The 15,502-nt window shown below is 43.9% G+C and overlaps 1 protein-coding gene across 1 annotated transcript in view; it reads left to right on the forward strand.

Moving 5' to 3' along the window:
* The first annotated feature begins 7,917 nt into the window (after positions 1-7,917).
* SYT11 (synaptotagmin 11) overlaps positions 7,918-15,502 on the forward strand; it is a 49,815-nt gene continuing 42,230 nt past the window's right edge. Inside the window, exon 1 of the mRNA XM_016195087.2 lies at positions 7,918-8,199. Within this exon, the coding sequence (XP_016050573.1) occupies positions 8,166-8,199 (34 nt within the window). The 5' untranslated portion in view covers positions 7,918-8,165. The remainder of the gene's footprint in view (positions 8,200-15,502) is intronic.

Here is a 15,502-nt window from a genome sequence, read left to right on the forward strand (position 1 = left end):
ATCCTGAGAGGAGAAAAGCAAGTTCTCATCACTTTCTTGTTAAGTGATGATAATAACATTTCCTCAAGCAGCTTTTCCCTTCTTCACGTTCAATCAACACACCAAATGTACAACCTTCCCAGAAGGTGGGGGAAAAAAAGACAGTGGCAGAGTGCTCATGTCCAAACTCCAACTCCAATACTAATCAGTATGATACCCTGAGTAACTTAACCTCTTTAAACTTGTGGTCCAGGAGGTGACTCAGTGGATAAAGCATTGAACTCTCAAGCATGGGGACCTAAGTTCAATACCTGGCAGCAGCACATGTACCACCAGAGTGATGTCTGGTTCTTTCTTTCTCCTCCTGTCTTTCTCATTAATAAATAAATAAAATCTTTAGAAAAAAAGAAAGGAAGGAAGGAAGGAAGGAAGGAAGGAAGGAAGGAAGGAAGGAAGGAAAGAAAACCTCTTTTGGGAGTCGGGCTGTAGCGCAGCGGGTTAAGCGCAGGTGGCGCTAAGCTCAAGGACCAGCGTCAGGATCCTGGTTCGAGCCCCCAGCTCCCCACCTGCAGGCAGGTCCCTTCACAGGTGGTAAAGCAGGTCTGCAGGTGTCTGTCTTTCTTTCCCCCTCAATGTCTTCCCCTCCTCTCTCCATTTCTCTCTGTCCTATCCAACAACAACGACATCAATAATAACTACAACAATAAAACAACAAGGGCAACAAAAGGGAATAAATAAATAAATAATAAAAAAACCTCTTTAAACTCTAGCTTCCTGGGGCTGGGTGGTGGCACACCTGGTTGTTACAAAGTGCAAGGAACTGAGTTCAAGTCCCCAGTCCCCACCTCCAGGAAGAAAGCTTCATGAGTGGCGAAGCAGGTATCTTATCTATCCCTCCCTCCCCTCTTTGATATCTGGCTATCTCTATCAAATAAATATAATAAAAGTAAAATCTAGTTTAACTATAAAAATAGTAATAATAGTTGGGTAGTGCACTGCTTTGTTATGTGTGCGATACAGGTTTGAGCCAGGCCTCCTCTGCAAAAGAAAGCTTTAGTGATGTAGTTGCTTTTACTCTTTCTTTTATATATTTTACGTATTTTATTTTAATAAGAGAGATACAGAAAAAAAGATAGAGACCAGAGTACTGCTCATTTCTGGCTTATGGTGGTACTGGGGCTTGAATCTGGGACTTCAGAGCATCATGTATGAAAGTCTTTTGCATACCCATTATGCGGTCTCCCCAGCCTCCTTTTACTCTCTCTATAAATTAATAAATAAAATAATAGGTGTTCTTACCGCAGTTAGTATAAATAAGCGATTTTTAAAAATATTTATTTATTTAATGAACAGAGAAACTAAAGTGGAAGGAGATAGAAGAGAGAGAAATACCTGCAGCACTGCTTCACTTATTAAGCTTTGCCTCTACTTATGGGGCTTTGAACCTGGGTCTTTGTGCATTCAACTGAGTGCACTGCCACCTGGTCCTTACAATTGATAATAAGTATTGTTTCATTATCAGGGAGATGGAATCACATGGTGCTGAGTCACTTGTGGCTCCACACTGTGGAGTCAACTTGTGTTTGTTTCCCAAGTCAGCTTTCTCCAACTTGCATAGATTATTCAATCAGAATCTCAGTTTCTCCTGCTCAACATGAAATAAAAATAGCAGCCAGGAAGGGGTATAGTGGCTAGAGTGTTGAACTCTCAAGCATGAGGTCCCAAGTTCAATCTCTGGCATCACATGCGCCAGGATGCTCTGGTGCCCTCTCTTCTACCATTAATAAATAAATACTAACAACAATAAAAAAAACTACATTAGTAGGTAATATTTGGATCAGTGGCCCAGGAAGAGGCACAGTGGACAAGGCATAAGCATAAGGTCCTGAGTTTGATTACAGGCATCTCTCTTGCTAATAAATAGTTCTTTAAAAAATAAACAAATAAAGCACAAGGACCTGCGTAAGGACCCCAGTTCGAGCCCCCGGCTCCCCATCTGCAAGGGAGTCGCTCCACAGGCGGTGAAGCTGGTCTGCAGGTGTCTTTCTCTCCCTGTCTCTGTCTTCCCCTCCTCTCTCCATTTCTCTTTGTCCTATTTAACAACGACGACATCAATAACAACAATAATAACTACAATAACAATAAAAAAACAAGGGCAACAAAAGGGAAAATAAATAAATATAAAATTTAAAAAATAAAAAATTCTTTAATGGTTGCTATTGTTTTCTTTTCTTTTCTTTTCTTTTCTTTTTTTTTTTTTACCAGAGCACTGATCAGCTCTGGTTTACGGTTGTGTGAGGGATTGAACCTGGGACTTCAGAGCCTCAGACATGAGAGTCTCTCTGTATAACCATTATGCAATCTACCCCCAACCGCAATTGTTATCATAAACAAATATTTCCATTAAAAGAAATAAGCCCAAAGGTAAGTAGTTTAATAAGGTGAGGCTTTATATATATATTTTTTAATATTTATTTCCTTTTTGTTGCCCTGTTTTTACTGTTGTAGTTATTACTGATGATGTTGTCATTGTTGGACAGGACAAAGAGAAATGGAGACAGGAGGGCAAGACAGAAAGTAGGAGAGAAAGATAGACACCTGTAGACCTGCTTCACCACCTGTGAAGCAACTCCCCTGCAGGTGGGGAGCTGGGGGCTGGAACCAGGATCCTTATGCCCGTCCATGCGCTTTATGCCCGTCCATGCGCTTTATGCCATGTGCGTTTAATCAGCTGCGCTACCGCCCGACTGCCGAGGCTATATATATAGGCTATATATATATATATATATTTTTTTTTTAAATATTTATTTATTCCCCTTTGTTGCCCTTGTTTCATTGTTGTAGTTATTATTGCTGTTGTTATTGATGTCGTCGTTGTTGGATAGGACAGAGAGAAATGGAGAGAGGAGGGGAAGACAGAGATGGGGAGAGAAAGACAGACACCTGCAGACCTGCTTCACCGCCTGTGAAGTGACTCCCCTGCAGTTGGGGAACCCGGGGCTTGAACCCGGATCCTTACGCCGGTCCTTGTGCTTAGCACCACGTGCGCTTAACCCACTACCGCCAGATTCCCTCGAGGCTTTATATTTTTTATTGTTACTGTTTTAAAGAGAGAACCAAAGCATCACTCTGGCATATGTGACAGATACCAGGGTTCCAACTCAGGACCCCTACCTACCAGTCCAGCACTTGTATCCACTATGCCACCTGCCAAAACACAGAGGCTGGTCCTTATTAATAGCAAGTTTGTACTGAAAACAAAGGAGAGATCCCTAGTGTTCTCTATACTGTCACGTCTGGGCCCCTGGCTTCAATTTCAGTTTTGACATTTTAAGAGTGGCACAAAATTAAGCAGGAAAGTCTCTTCTTTTACGCTGTTATGAAGCCTGTTTGCTACAAGCAGTTACCAGTTTCTGTTATATCTTGTTACCTCCCTTCTTCCCAGCCCCCCCCCCCCAAATCCTAAGCTTTTTTGAGCAAAAAGGATTCTTTCAACCATTTTACCTCTAGTACACTATTTGTGGCCCATTGTGAATATTCAGTGAATGAATAAGAAAGGTATGGGCGTGAAAATCCCATTCTGGATTTTATTCTGTGTTGCATGAGGACCAAAAGTTCTCATTATATAAAAATGGATCGCATCTTCTGTCCAGGAAAAAAAAAAAAAAAAAAAATTTCCGGTACAATAATCCAACAATGCTGGCTGGTGCTGTGCTGGCTGCTGTCAGTTTCATCACTGAAAAGGCTCAGAAAAGTCTTGAAGAAATGAGGCCCCACACCTATGGACATCTAATCTTTGACAAAGGGGCCCAGACTATTATATGGGGGAAGCAGAGTCTCTTCAACAAATGGTGTTGGAAACAATGGGTTGAAACATGCAGAAGAATGAAACTGAATCACTGTATTTCACCAAATACAAAAGTAAATTCCAAGTGGATCAAGGACTTGGATGTTAGACCACAAACTATCAGATACTTAGAGGAAAATATTGGCAGAACTCTTTTCCACATACATTTTAAAGACATTTTCAATGAAACGAATCCAATTACAAGGAAGACTAAGGCAAGTATAAACCTATGGGACTACATCAAATTAAAAAGCTTCTGCACAGCAAAAGAAACCACTACCCAAACCAAGAGACCCCTCACAGAATGGGAGATCTTTACATGCCATACATCAGATAAGAGTTTAATAACCAACATATATAAAGAGCTTGCCAGACTCAACAACAAGACAACAAATAACCCCATCCAAAAATGGGGGGAGGGCTTGGACAGAATATTCACCACAGAAGAGATACAGAAGGTCGAGAAACACATGAAAAAATGCTCCCAGTCTCTGATTGTCAGAGAAATGCAAATCAAGACAACAATGAGATATCACTTCACTCCTGTGAGAATGTCACACATCAGAAAAGGTAACAGCAGCAAATGCTGGAGAGGCTGTGGGGTCAAAGGAACCCTCCTGCACTGCTGGTGGGAATGTCAATTGGTCCAACCTCTGTGGAGAACAGTCTGGAGAACTCTCAGAAGGCTAGAAATGGACCTACCCTATGATCCTGCAATTCCCCTCCTGGGGATAGATCCTAAGGAACCCAACACACCCATCCAAAAAGATCTGTGTACACATATGTTCTTGGCAGCACAATTTGTAATAGCCAAAACCCGGAAGCAACCCAGGTGTCCAACAACAGATGAGTGGCTGAGCAAGTTGTGGTATATATACACAATGGCATACTACTCAGCTGTAAAAAATGGTGACTTCACCGTTTTCAGCCGATCTTGGATGGACCTTGAAAAAATCATGTTGAGTGAAATAAGCCAGAAACAGAAGGATGAATATGGGATGATCTCACTCTCAGGCAGAAGTTGAAAAACAAGATCAGAAACGAAAACACAAGTAGAACTTGAACTGGAATTGGCATATCGCACCAAAGTAAAAGACTCTGGGGTGGGTGGGTGGGGAGAATACAAATACAAGGAGGATGATGAATGACATAGTGGGGGTTGTATTGTTATATGGGAAACTGGGGAATGTTATGCATGAACAAACTATTGTATTTACTGTTGAATGTAAAACATTAATTCCCCAATAAAGAAATAAATTAAAAAAGAAAAGAAAAGTCTTGAAGAAAACACACACACACTCTCCCTCTCTCATCTTGGTGAGCAGGTGGAAGTTTGTGTGATGCCTGCGGGGAAGGGAGGACCGAGGGCGGTGAGCAACTTAGCGAGTCCAGTCCCAAGAACTAGGAGAGAGAAGACAGGCACACACAAAATGAAAGGCGGCTACCATTCAAAGCCAACAGCGTCGGGCAGCAGCCGGCGCCCTCTCTGGGAGCAGGACTCGGCCCCACTGGGGCAGCGAACACCAGTCCAGCCGCGGCCACTGTGCGACCCTTGGGGGACAGGGTTCCAAACGGCGACCCGACTGTGCCGCTCTCCCTGGGCGCCTAGCGCTGGCCCAAGCCCCTGCTCCCACACAGACTCCTTCACAGAGCGGCGCCGCGGCCCTCACACGCCCCGCCCCAAGCTGGACACCCCTTGCCGGGACTAGCTGCTCCCACCTGCCTCTGGCCGCTCCGGCGCACCTCAGGCCACTGTGAGCAGCCTCAGCCTCCCGCGGATCCCGCGGAAACTCCGCTCTAGATTCACCGGAAGTCAGGCAACGTCACGTCTTCACGTGCGCGCCCCCGAGCAAGGGAGCGCAGCATCCGGGCGGAAAGGAGCCTGCGCCAAACACTGGACGCCATCCTACCTGAGGGCAGAATGAAGCCAAGCACGAGTGCGTCAATTGTTGGCAAAAAAATTAAAGGACACCTAGTTATCGCTGCTCAAAAAGAAGAGTTGGAATTCAGTGGTTTATTTTGACAGCTCCTTCTCTAGAGACATCTGGAACTACGGAAAGGGAAGGAATGTCGAAAAGGAAGTTAAAAATTCCTAAAATTTCTGAAATAGGAGCTTCTGGATTACAAGTGCAACTTTCTGTGTAAAAGCTAAGGTAATCTTGGACTCAATTCATAGTAATTATTCATAGCATACCTGGAGGGGGCGCAATGGGTTAAGCATTAAACCGTTAAACAAAAGTTTGATCCACAGCATCGCATATGCCAGAGTGATGCTCAGGTTCTCTCCTCTTTCTCATAAATAAACAAATATTTTTTAAAATTCATATTTAAGGGGCCAGGCAGTGGCTCACCTGGTTAAGCACACACACTAGGACCCGGGTTCAAGCCCCTGGGAAAAGCTTCAGGAGTGGTGAAGTAGAGCTGTATGTCTCTCTCTGTTTCTCTTCCTCTTTATTTCCTCCTTTCCTCTCAATTTCTCTGTCTCTATTCATTAATAAATACATTAAAAGTCATATCTGCATAGTACTCTGTACTTTACAGAAATCATATCTGCATAGTACTCTGCTTTCACTTGTATTGTTGTGGGTGATTTGACCTTCACAATAAAAGCAGTGTGGTGGGAGATGAGAGGTAGTAGTACAGTGTCTTAAGCGCACGTGGAGCAAAGTGCAAGGACCGGCGTAAGGATCCCGGTTCGAGCCCCTGGTTCCCCACCTGCAGGGGAGTCACTTCACAAGCAGTGAAGCAGGTCTAGAGGTGTCTATTTTTCTCTCCCCCTCTCTGCCTTCCCCTCCTCTCTCCATTTCTCTCTATCCTATCCAACAACGACGACATCAATAACAACAACAAGGGCGACAAAAGGGAATCAAATTTATTTATTTAATCTTTTATTTTTTATATTTATTTTCCCTTTTAATCTTTTTTTATATTTATTTTCCCTTTTGTTGCCCATGTTTTTATTGTTGTTGGAATTATTATTGTTGTTGTTATTATTATCGTTGTTGGATAGGACAGAGAGAAATGGAGAGAGGAGGGGAAGACAGAGAGGGGAGAGAAAGACAGACACCTGCAAACTTGCTTCACCGCTTGTGAAGCAATCCCTCTGCAGGTGGGGAGCCGAGGGCTCGAACCGGGATTCTTACTCCGGTCTTCACGCTTTGCACCACGTGCGGTTAACCCGCTGCGCTACCGCCCCACTCCCCAATAAATATATATATACATTTAAAGCAGTGTTGCTTTTATTATTATATATTTTATTATTATATATATATTGTATGTTCAATTTATATAGAACCCATTTCTGGCTCACCTATTATGCACAGCTCACCTAATATGCACAGCTATTCAGGGGAATCAGGTATCCTAATTCTAGCTTTTAATGCATAGCCCAAGTAGGTGCCTGAAATGCAGCCTTCAATAACTCAACGCACGTGGTCTGAATTCACGACTCCTGCAACCGTGTTCTTTTCACCTTTCTAGAATAACGGAAGGTCAAATCTGGAAAATACATTCAATCATCTGATTTTACAGGTGAACCACTAACAAATATTTACTCATTTAAGTAATTCGCTTGACCTGATCTAAAAATAGAATCTCACAGGATGAAAGTATCCACTGTCAAAATGAAGGATAAAATGAATGTGATCAATCATAAAGTCCATATACAGCTAAACTGATTTTTAGTAAAATATATAAAACAACTTTAGTAACTAGAGCTGCTTGAGATTAATATATATATGTTATAACCTTCAGTGGTCTCAGAAATGTATAACAATAATGGAAACTAATACTGACACCAAGGCAATGTAGAATTTTGCTGTTCCAACATCCTTGACTCCTTCTCACCCGGAATATTCTGCCGCTATTTTAAGCATGGGGAATCGGAATCACAAGACCTATAGGCTGTATTACTCAGGCCTGGAAGTTTTTGCTTTAGAGACCCACAAACTGTCAGTGGGCGGGGTCTCACTCTGGGGTGGAGGCGGCGGCGGGAGGGGCCTTCTTCCTATAGACTTTCCGGAAAGGGGCGGGGACTGTCTTCGGAACTTTTCGGGAAGGGGCGGAGTCTTTTGTCGAGGGCCTTTCGGAAGAAGGTGGAGCCTACCTCGCATCAGGACCAGTCTGGCTGCACCTGCATCCTTAGCTCAGAGCATCCCTGGAGCATCTTAAGAAACGAACGCAGCTGGCAATCAGGGACCAGACCGTCGCAGTCGGATATCTTCTCCCTTCCCTGACCTGGCGCCCTACAGAGGGGGATCCTAGTATTGAACAGGGAGGGGGTCCCAGAGTCTTCTGACCATTGCAAAAGCGTTAATAGCAAATAGCCTCTGATTACGACATGGCTGAGATCACCAATATCCGACCTAGCTTTGGTAAGTAGAATCGAGCAAACTAACCGGGTGTTGGTGGAAGCCGTTGCAAGGCTAGGCCTGGGGACAGTGAGACCCCCAAGACAGGAGCCTTACAATGCTGGCTTGGCTGGAGTTGGGCCTGCGGTAGCGGGTGACAAACGGCGCAGAGCTCGTAAACTTGAGAGCTCAGGGCTGCCAAAGCGAGGCCAGAGCCCTGTCCAGCGAGGGCGGGAGGTCCGAGAGGCTGAAATCTTGTGGGGTGCACAGTCTGCACTGCTGGGGCTGGGAAGCAGCTAGTGTGCGGAGGACAGGGACCTCTCCCCCCCGCCCCCGGAGGGGAGGCGGGGGAGGCCGAGCCCTGCCCCATGGGGCACGCAGGGCGGTGCCCCTTGCTCCCCCTCCCACTCTTGCGGCTGTGGGGGAGGGAGGTGGCAAGGGGGGATGGGGCACTAAGATGGCAGCTTGGAAACTGGGCTGTGTGGATGGCAGTCAGGGTAGGCAGCGGCCTTTGGGGAGGAAAAGGGTGCGGGGCGGAGAGTCAAGAGGAAGCCACTCCTCAGCGGGTCAGCTGTCCGCCCAGGCTGTGCGGAGCTGGGAGCCCCACGAGTGGATTCTGCATCGTAATGGTGGGACCCAGGAGCCGCTTCCAAATGGCGCTGGGATGACGTGATGTCTATTTCTGAGCCTCCTGGCAGCGCCCGGGCTCTCCCGCTTGGGCCTTTGTTCCCAGTCGCCCTGGGCTGGCTTTTCAAAAGCAAGAAGCGGCCCGCGCCGGCCGGGCCGGGGCTGGGGGCGGGGAGGGGGCGGCTGTCCCGGGGGAGGCCGCTTTGTGTACCCGAGCAGCATTACGTCACCCCAGCCAAGCTCGCAGGCCTGTGTGCTCCCGGGCGGGATAAAGTGAGGCTGGGGAAGTGAGTTCTTTCCTCTTTGGGTATTAGTCCAAAATGGGCTAGAGAAGAAAGTAGCAGGCTTCCTGCCAGGCTTCCCTGGTCCAGGGTGGGAAAGGACTTGCATGGCTTCTCCCTTAAATCTTCCACAGTTGAGAGAAGCCAAGAGTGTAGCTGACAGTCCAAGGTTGCTAAAAAACAAAACAAACAAGAAAAAAAAACAAAACAGTGCACTGCTCAACTCTGACTTAATGGAATCTAGGACCTCAGGCTTCATGCATGGAAGTCTTTTTCCATAAATATTATGCTATCTACCCAGCCTGACTTTGGGATGATTTGACCCTTCATTCCTTCCTTCCTTCCTGTGAGAGGGAAAGAAATCAAAGCTTTAAATATTATTCCACTGCAATAGGGGTCAGGCTCCAACCTAGGTGGCACACATGGGAAAGCAGCACTCTAGCCCAGTGAGTTGCTTTGCCAGCCCTTCCCTTAAGATCTTCTATCTCTTAGGTAATCCAGAAGGCCTGAGTGCCCAGCCTCCACTATTTAGGGTGGGGCCACACTCTAACTAGGAAATGGATTTTCTCAGTCTGGAGTAAGAGGCATATGGAAATGGACAGAATCCAGTGTACTTAGGAGGAAAATACCAGATCAGTGAATGCATCCAGACAGGAGATCTTCACCTCCTTTAATTGCTTATTCACCCAATTCTCCAGCCCTACACTTGGATTCCATTTCTCTCCTCCACTTCATCTTATGCTTCCCTATTCCTTTTCAAAATGGGCGATCCTTCTGTGACCATATGAGCACCCCAATATTGCCTTCTTGTACCTTCTTACCTTCTTTCAGATATATTGATATATAACGTTGATACATAATTAAATATATTTAAATTGTTTTCTCTAGTTGCAGTTCCAGATATCTTGCAAATGGATTGTAGATGGATTGAACAGACATATAATGATTTCTATAAGCAGGAATATTAGTAGGAAGCGAAGAGAAATATTAGCCTTGTGCATGCTACATTTTGTGTCCTCCTTCCAAATATTCTGTTTAGGCAGTCTATGCATGTGTTTGCCAGACTAGGAAACTGAAACTCAGGAAGATAAAAGCAACTTGGTTAAAATCAGACTAGTCAGACTAATACCAAACAATATCTGGGTGAAGTCAGAGTTCATTCTTATCTCACTGCATTATGCCTGACTGCTTGAGAAGAAAACACTCTGTTATTTAGTAATGGAAATAAATGTTGGTGAGCAGGCCGGGTCAGAGGATGAGAAAGGTTGGCATAATCCACATGTAATCTTGTAGGTTCTGAGACCCCTGTAAAAGGTCTCCAACCTAGACACAGACACTTCTGACTTTTCTTTTTCTATTTTTTATTTCTTTATTGGGGAATTAATGTTTTACATTCAACAGTAAATACAATAGTTTGTACATGCATAACACTCCCCAGTTTCCCATATAACAATACAACCCCCACTAGGTCCTCTATAATCCTTCATGGATCTGTATTCTCCCACCCACCCACCCCAGATTCTTACTTTGGTGCGATACACCAATTCCATTTCAGGTTCTACTTGTGTTTTCGTTTCTGATCTTGTTTTTCAACTTCTGCCTGAGAGTGAGATCATCCCATACTCATCCTGCTGTTTCTGACTTATTTCACTTAACATGAATTTTTCAAGGTCCATCCAAGATCGGCTGAAAACGGTGAAGTCACCATTTTTTACAGCTGGGTAGTATTCAATTGTGTATATAGACCACAACTTGCTCAGCCACTCATCTGTTGTTGGACACCTGGGTTGCTTCCAGGTTTTGGCTATTACAAATTGTGCTGCCAAGAACATATGTGTACACAGATCTTTTTGGATGGATGTGTTGGGTTCCTTAGGATATATCCCCAAGAGAGGAATTGCAGGGTCATAGAGTAGGTCCATTTCTAGCCTTCTGAGAGTTCTCCAGACTGTTCTCCACAGAGGTTGGACCAATTGACATTCCCACCAGCAGTGCAGGAGGGTTCCTTTGACCCCACAGCCTCTCCAGCATTTGCTGCTGTTACCTTTTCTGATGTGTGACATTCTCACAGGAGTGAAGTGATATCTCATTGTTGTCTTGATTTGCATTTCTCTGACAATCAGAGACTGGGAGCATTTTTTCATGTGTTTCTCAGCCTTTTGATCTCTTCTGTGGTGAATATTCTGTCATGTCCCCCCCATTTTTGGATGGGGCTATTTGTTGTCTTGTTGTTGAGTCTGGCAAGCTCTCTGTATATGTTGGTTATTAAACTCCTATCTGATGTATGGCATGTAAAGATCTCCCATTCTGTGAGGGGTCTCTTGGTTTGGGTAGTGGTTTCTTTTGCTGTACAGAAGCTTTTTAATTTGATGTAGTCTCATAGGTTTATACTTGCCTTAGTCTTCTTTGTAATTGGATTTGTTTCATTGAAGATGTCTTTAAAATGTATGTGGAAAAGAGTTCTGCCAATATTTTCCTCTAAGTATCTGATAGTTTCTGTTCTAACATCCAAGTCCTTGATCCACTTGGAATTTACCTTTGTATTTGGTGAAATACTGTGATTCAGTTTCATTCTTCTGCATGTTTCAACCCATTGTTTCCAACACCATTTGTTGAAGAGACTCTGCTTTCCCCATTTAGTAGTCTGGGCCCCTTTGTCAAAGATTAGATGTCCATAGGTGTGGGGCTTCACTTCTGGGCTCTCAATTCTATTCCACTGGTCAGTGTGTCTATTCATGTTCCAGTACCAAGCAGTTTTGATGACAATGGTCCTATAATACAGTTTGAAATCTGGGAGTATGATGCCTCTGGTTCTGTTCTTTTTTCTCAAGATTGTTTTGACTTCTGACTTTTCTAATCCTCACAGACTATTCCATTTCCAGCACTGCATCTCTTGGGAGATAAACTGAGACAATACTCAACTTTTGGGACCTTGGAGGACAAAAAGCGCAGGCTATATGGTTCACTGCGGTGTCCAGAGCTGTGTTTGATCCAGTGGATTCCAAATTATTTTTCCCACCAAGTTTTTGACTAAATCAAGTGAAGGGTTCTGAGTTTCAAGGTCTCTAATAAATCAAAGTTGAAGTAGTTTAGATAGCAGTGGGTGATTCCCCAGATCACAGAGTAAATTCATGGTAAAGGCAAAAAAAAATTCACCCACCCTGAGTCTTCCTTTTTTGTGTGTGTGTGGTCTTTTTTTTTTTTTTAATTGGGGAATTAATGTTTTACATTCAACAGTAAGTACAATAGTTTGTACATGCATAACATTGCCCAGTTTCCCATATAACAATACAACCCCCACTAGGTCCTCTGAATCCTTCTTGGACCTGTATTCTCCCCACCCACCCACCCCAGAGTCTTTTACTTTGGTGCAATACACCAATTCCATTTCAGGTTCTACTTGTGTTTTCGTTTCTGATCTTGTTTTTCAACTTCTGCCTGAGAGTGAGATCATCCCATATTCATCCTGCTGTTTCTGACTTATTTAAATAATAAAATAATTTTATTATTTTAATATTTTACTTACTTTATTTTTACATTTCTTTATTGGGAGATTAGTGGTTTACAGTTAACAGTAAAATACAACAGTTTGTACATGTATAACATTTTCACATAACAATACAACCCCCACTAGGTCCTCCTCTGCCATCATATTTCAGGACCTGAACCCTTCCCCCCTGACCCCAGAATCTTTTACTTTGGTGCAATACACCAACTCCAGTCCAAGTTCTGCTTAGTTTTCCCTTCTGTTCTTGTTTTTCAACTTCTGTTTATGAGTGAGATCATCCCATATTCATCCTTTTGTTTCTGACTTCTCTCACTGAACATGATATTTTCAAGCTCCATCCAAGATGAAGTAAAGAGGGTGAATTCACCATGAACCTGAGACTTTGGAACCTCAGGAATAACAGTCTTTTAGCATAACCATTATGCCATCTACCCCTGTTCATATTTCTCAGTTTTCTACATAATTCAATCCCCCTCTGTAGGTCCTCCTCTGCCATCATGTTCCAGGACCTGAACCCTTCCCCTCTACCCCAGAGTCCTTCACTTTGGTGCAATACACCAGACCCAGTCCAAGTTCTGCTTTGTGTTTATTGTTCAACTTTTTTTTTTTTTTGATAATTGGATTTGTTTCATTGAAGATGCCTTTAAAATTTAGATGGAAAAAATTTATGCCAGTATTTTCCACTATGTATTTGATAGTTTCTGGTCTAACATCCAAGTGGTATTGAAATCCCCTACTATTACTTTGTTGCTGTTAATATATTGTTTGATGTATTTACATGGCTGTTGGGTTGCATCATGGGGGAGAGAGAAGAGACCGGAGTAGAGCGGGAACACAAATCTTTATTCTCACAGGCACCCCAGAAATGGGCGGGGGCAGAGTGATTTAGACCACATGGAGCTAGCAAAAATGGCCACCTCCCATTATCCTAGCAGCCCTTCTCTGGGTCACTGAAGAGAGAAAAAAAGCAAGAGAGATAAAGACGGAAGCAGAAGGGCTTTTATGGGAGAAATTCCGGAAGTGGCAAGTCGGGACGGAATTGGCTAGAAAAAGGGGGTGGAGAAAACACTCTGGGAAGCTAGGGTTTCAGTTCTCACAGGAATGGGCAATACCCTGAGGGTATCTGCACAATACCCAACACCTTCCCCTTTCTTTTTATCTAATGGCCATAGTACAGGAAATTTAGAGTGGAGCAGGCTTAAATGTTTTTTAAGGAATGCCAAGCTCCAGTGGGAAGATGTAGGATGTTTCTGTGGGGGAGGGAAGACTTACATAGCCACCAACCTTGTGAGATTTATGTGTTCCCCCTTTGCTCAACCCCTTTGTAGAGAGAGAGACTTACCTGGAGGGACTCATCTCATAGGTTAAGCTCTGCCAGGCTCCACCATCTCCTCACAATTTTTTCTACATTTTCCCCTTATCTTTCTATCTAGTCATCACTTTAAAATGGGTCAATGTCTGTAAAAGAATGCATCTCTGACAGAGGAATAGTAGTGTAGGGGTGAACAGAAACCTTTTGGGCATAAACCTGAATGATATCATGTAGGCATTTTCAAAAGAACTGGAACAAGACAGGAAGGGACAAGTAGAAGAGCAGCAAGAGCCAGTGTGATGCCAAGAGGAGGCCTGGTGAGCAAAGGGGCGTTTCCTGCCTCTGGGGGCAGGGCCTATAGAGTCCCAAGACAGCAACTTGTAATGTCCATGGACTGCTGCAGTCAGTCTTTGAGAACCCCAGCAGTGTAAAGGGAAGCTGTTGTAAAGTGTCCAAGAGGTGTACCAGCAAGTCCGATAAAAGCATCAGTCTAATGCAGACGACCAGGGGAAGAAATGCCAGGGGATGAAACGCTGCACGTCTATCTCGATGGGGAAGGTCAGCCACCGGAATTCTGCTTTTTTGTAGAGAGTGAGCTGGAACCACGAAAACGTGACAGGCGAAGCAGAAGCAGGAAGGGCAGACAGCGTTGGGCAAAAGAAGGCAATAAGAAAGTTCTGTCCTTGGAGTCTGTGAATCAGGTTCTTCAGATCATGTCAGGTCACATTATGGGTCTCGGGGTGCACAATACCCAACACATGGCCTCTACTTGGGTGCATAGATGTTAATAATCATTAAGACGGGAGTCGGGTGTAGCACAGTGGGTTAAGCACACGTGGCACAAAGCACAAGAATCGGTGTAAGGATCCTGGTTCGAGCTCCCGGCTCCCCACCTGCAGGGGAGTCGCTTCACAAGTGGTGAAGCAGGTCTACAGGTGTCTCTCTCCCCCTCTGTCTTCCCCTCCTTCCTCCATTTCTCTCTGTCCTATCCAACAAAGACAACATCAATAACAATAATAACTACAACAATAAAACAACAAGGGCAACAAAGTGGAATAAATAAATATTTAAAAAATAATCATTAAGACCTCTTGATTGACTCATCCCCTGAGCATTAAATAATGTCCATTCCTATCTTTTAAATTTTTATTTATTTTAAAGTCTGTCATGTCAGATTGAGAATAGCTGTTCCTGTCCTTTTTTGTGTTTCATTGGCTTGTATGGTAGTTTTCCATGCTTTCACTTTGAGTCTGTGTGTGTCTTGTTGTGTTAGGTGGGATTCCTGCAGACAACATATGGTTGCACTGTGTTTTCTGATCCATCTTCTTACTCTGCCTTTTAGCAGGTGAATTCAGGCCATTGGCATTTATTGATATTATAGAATGAAGATATGTTAATGCTATTATTGTAGACTTTTAGAGTGTTCTGATATATGGCATGTTTATAGTGATCTGATTGCTTATAGGAGACCTTTCAGAACTTCTTTCAGGGCAGGCTTGGTGATAGTTGTTCCTTCAATGTTGCTTGTCTGAGAAGGTTTTTATGCCTCCATCTAGTCTGTTTTTTTGTTTGTTTATTTTTTTACCAGACTACTGCTGG

Source organism: Erinaceus europaeus, chromosome 11 (genome assembly GCF_950295315.1).
Source record: "Erinaceus europaeus chromosome 11, mEriEur2.1, whole genome shotgun sequence".
NCBI classification, from domain to species: Eukaryota; Metazoa; Chordata; class Mammalia; order Eulipotyphla; family Erinaceidae; genus Erinaceus; species Erinaceus europaeus.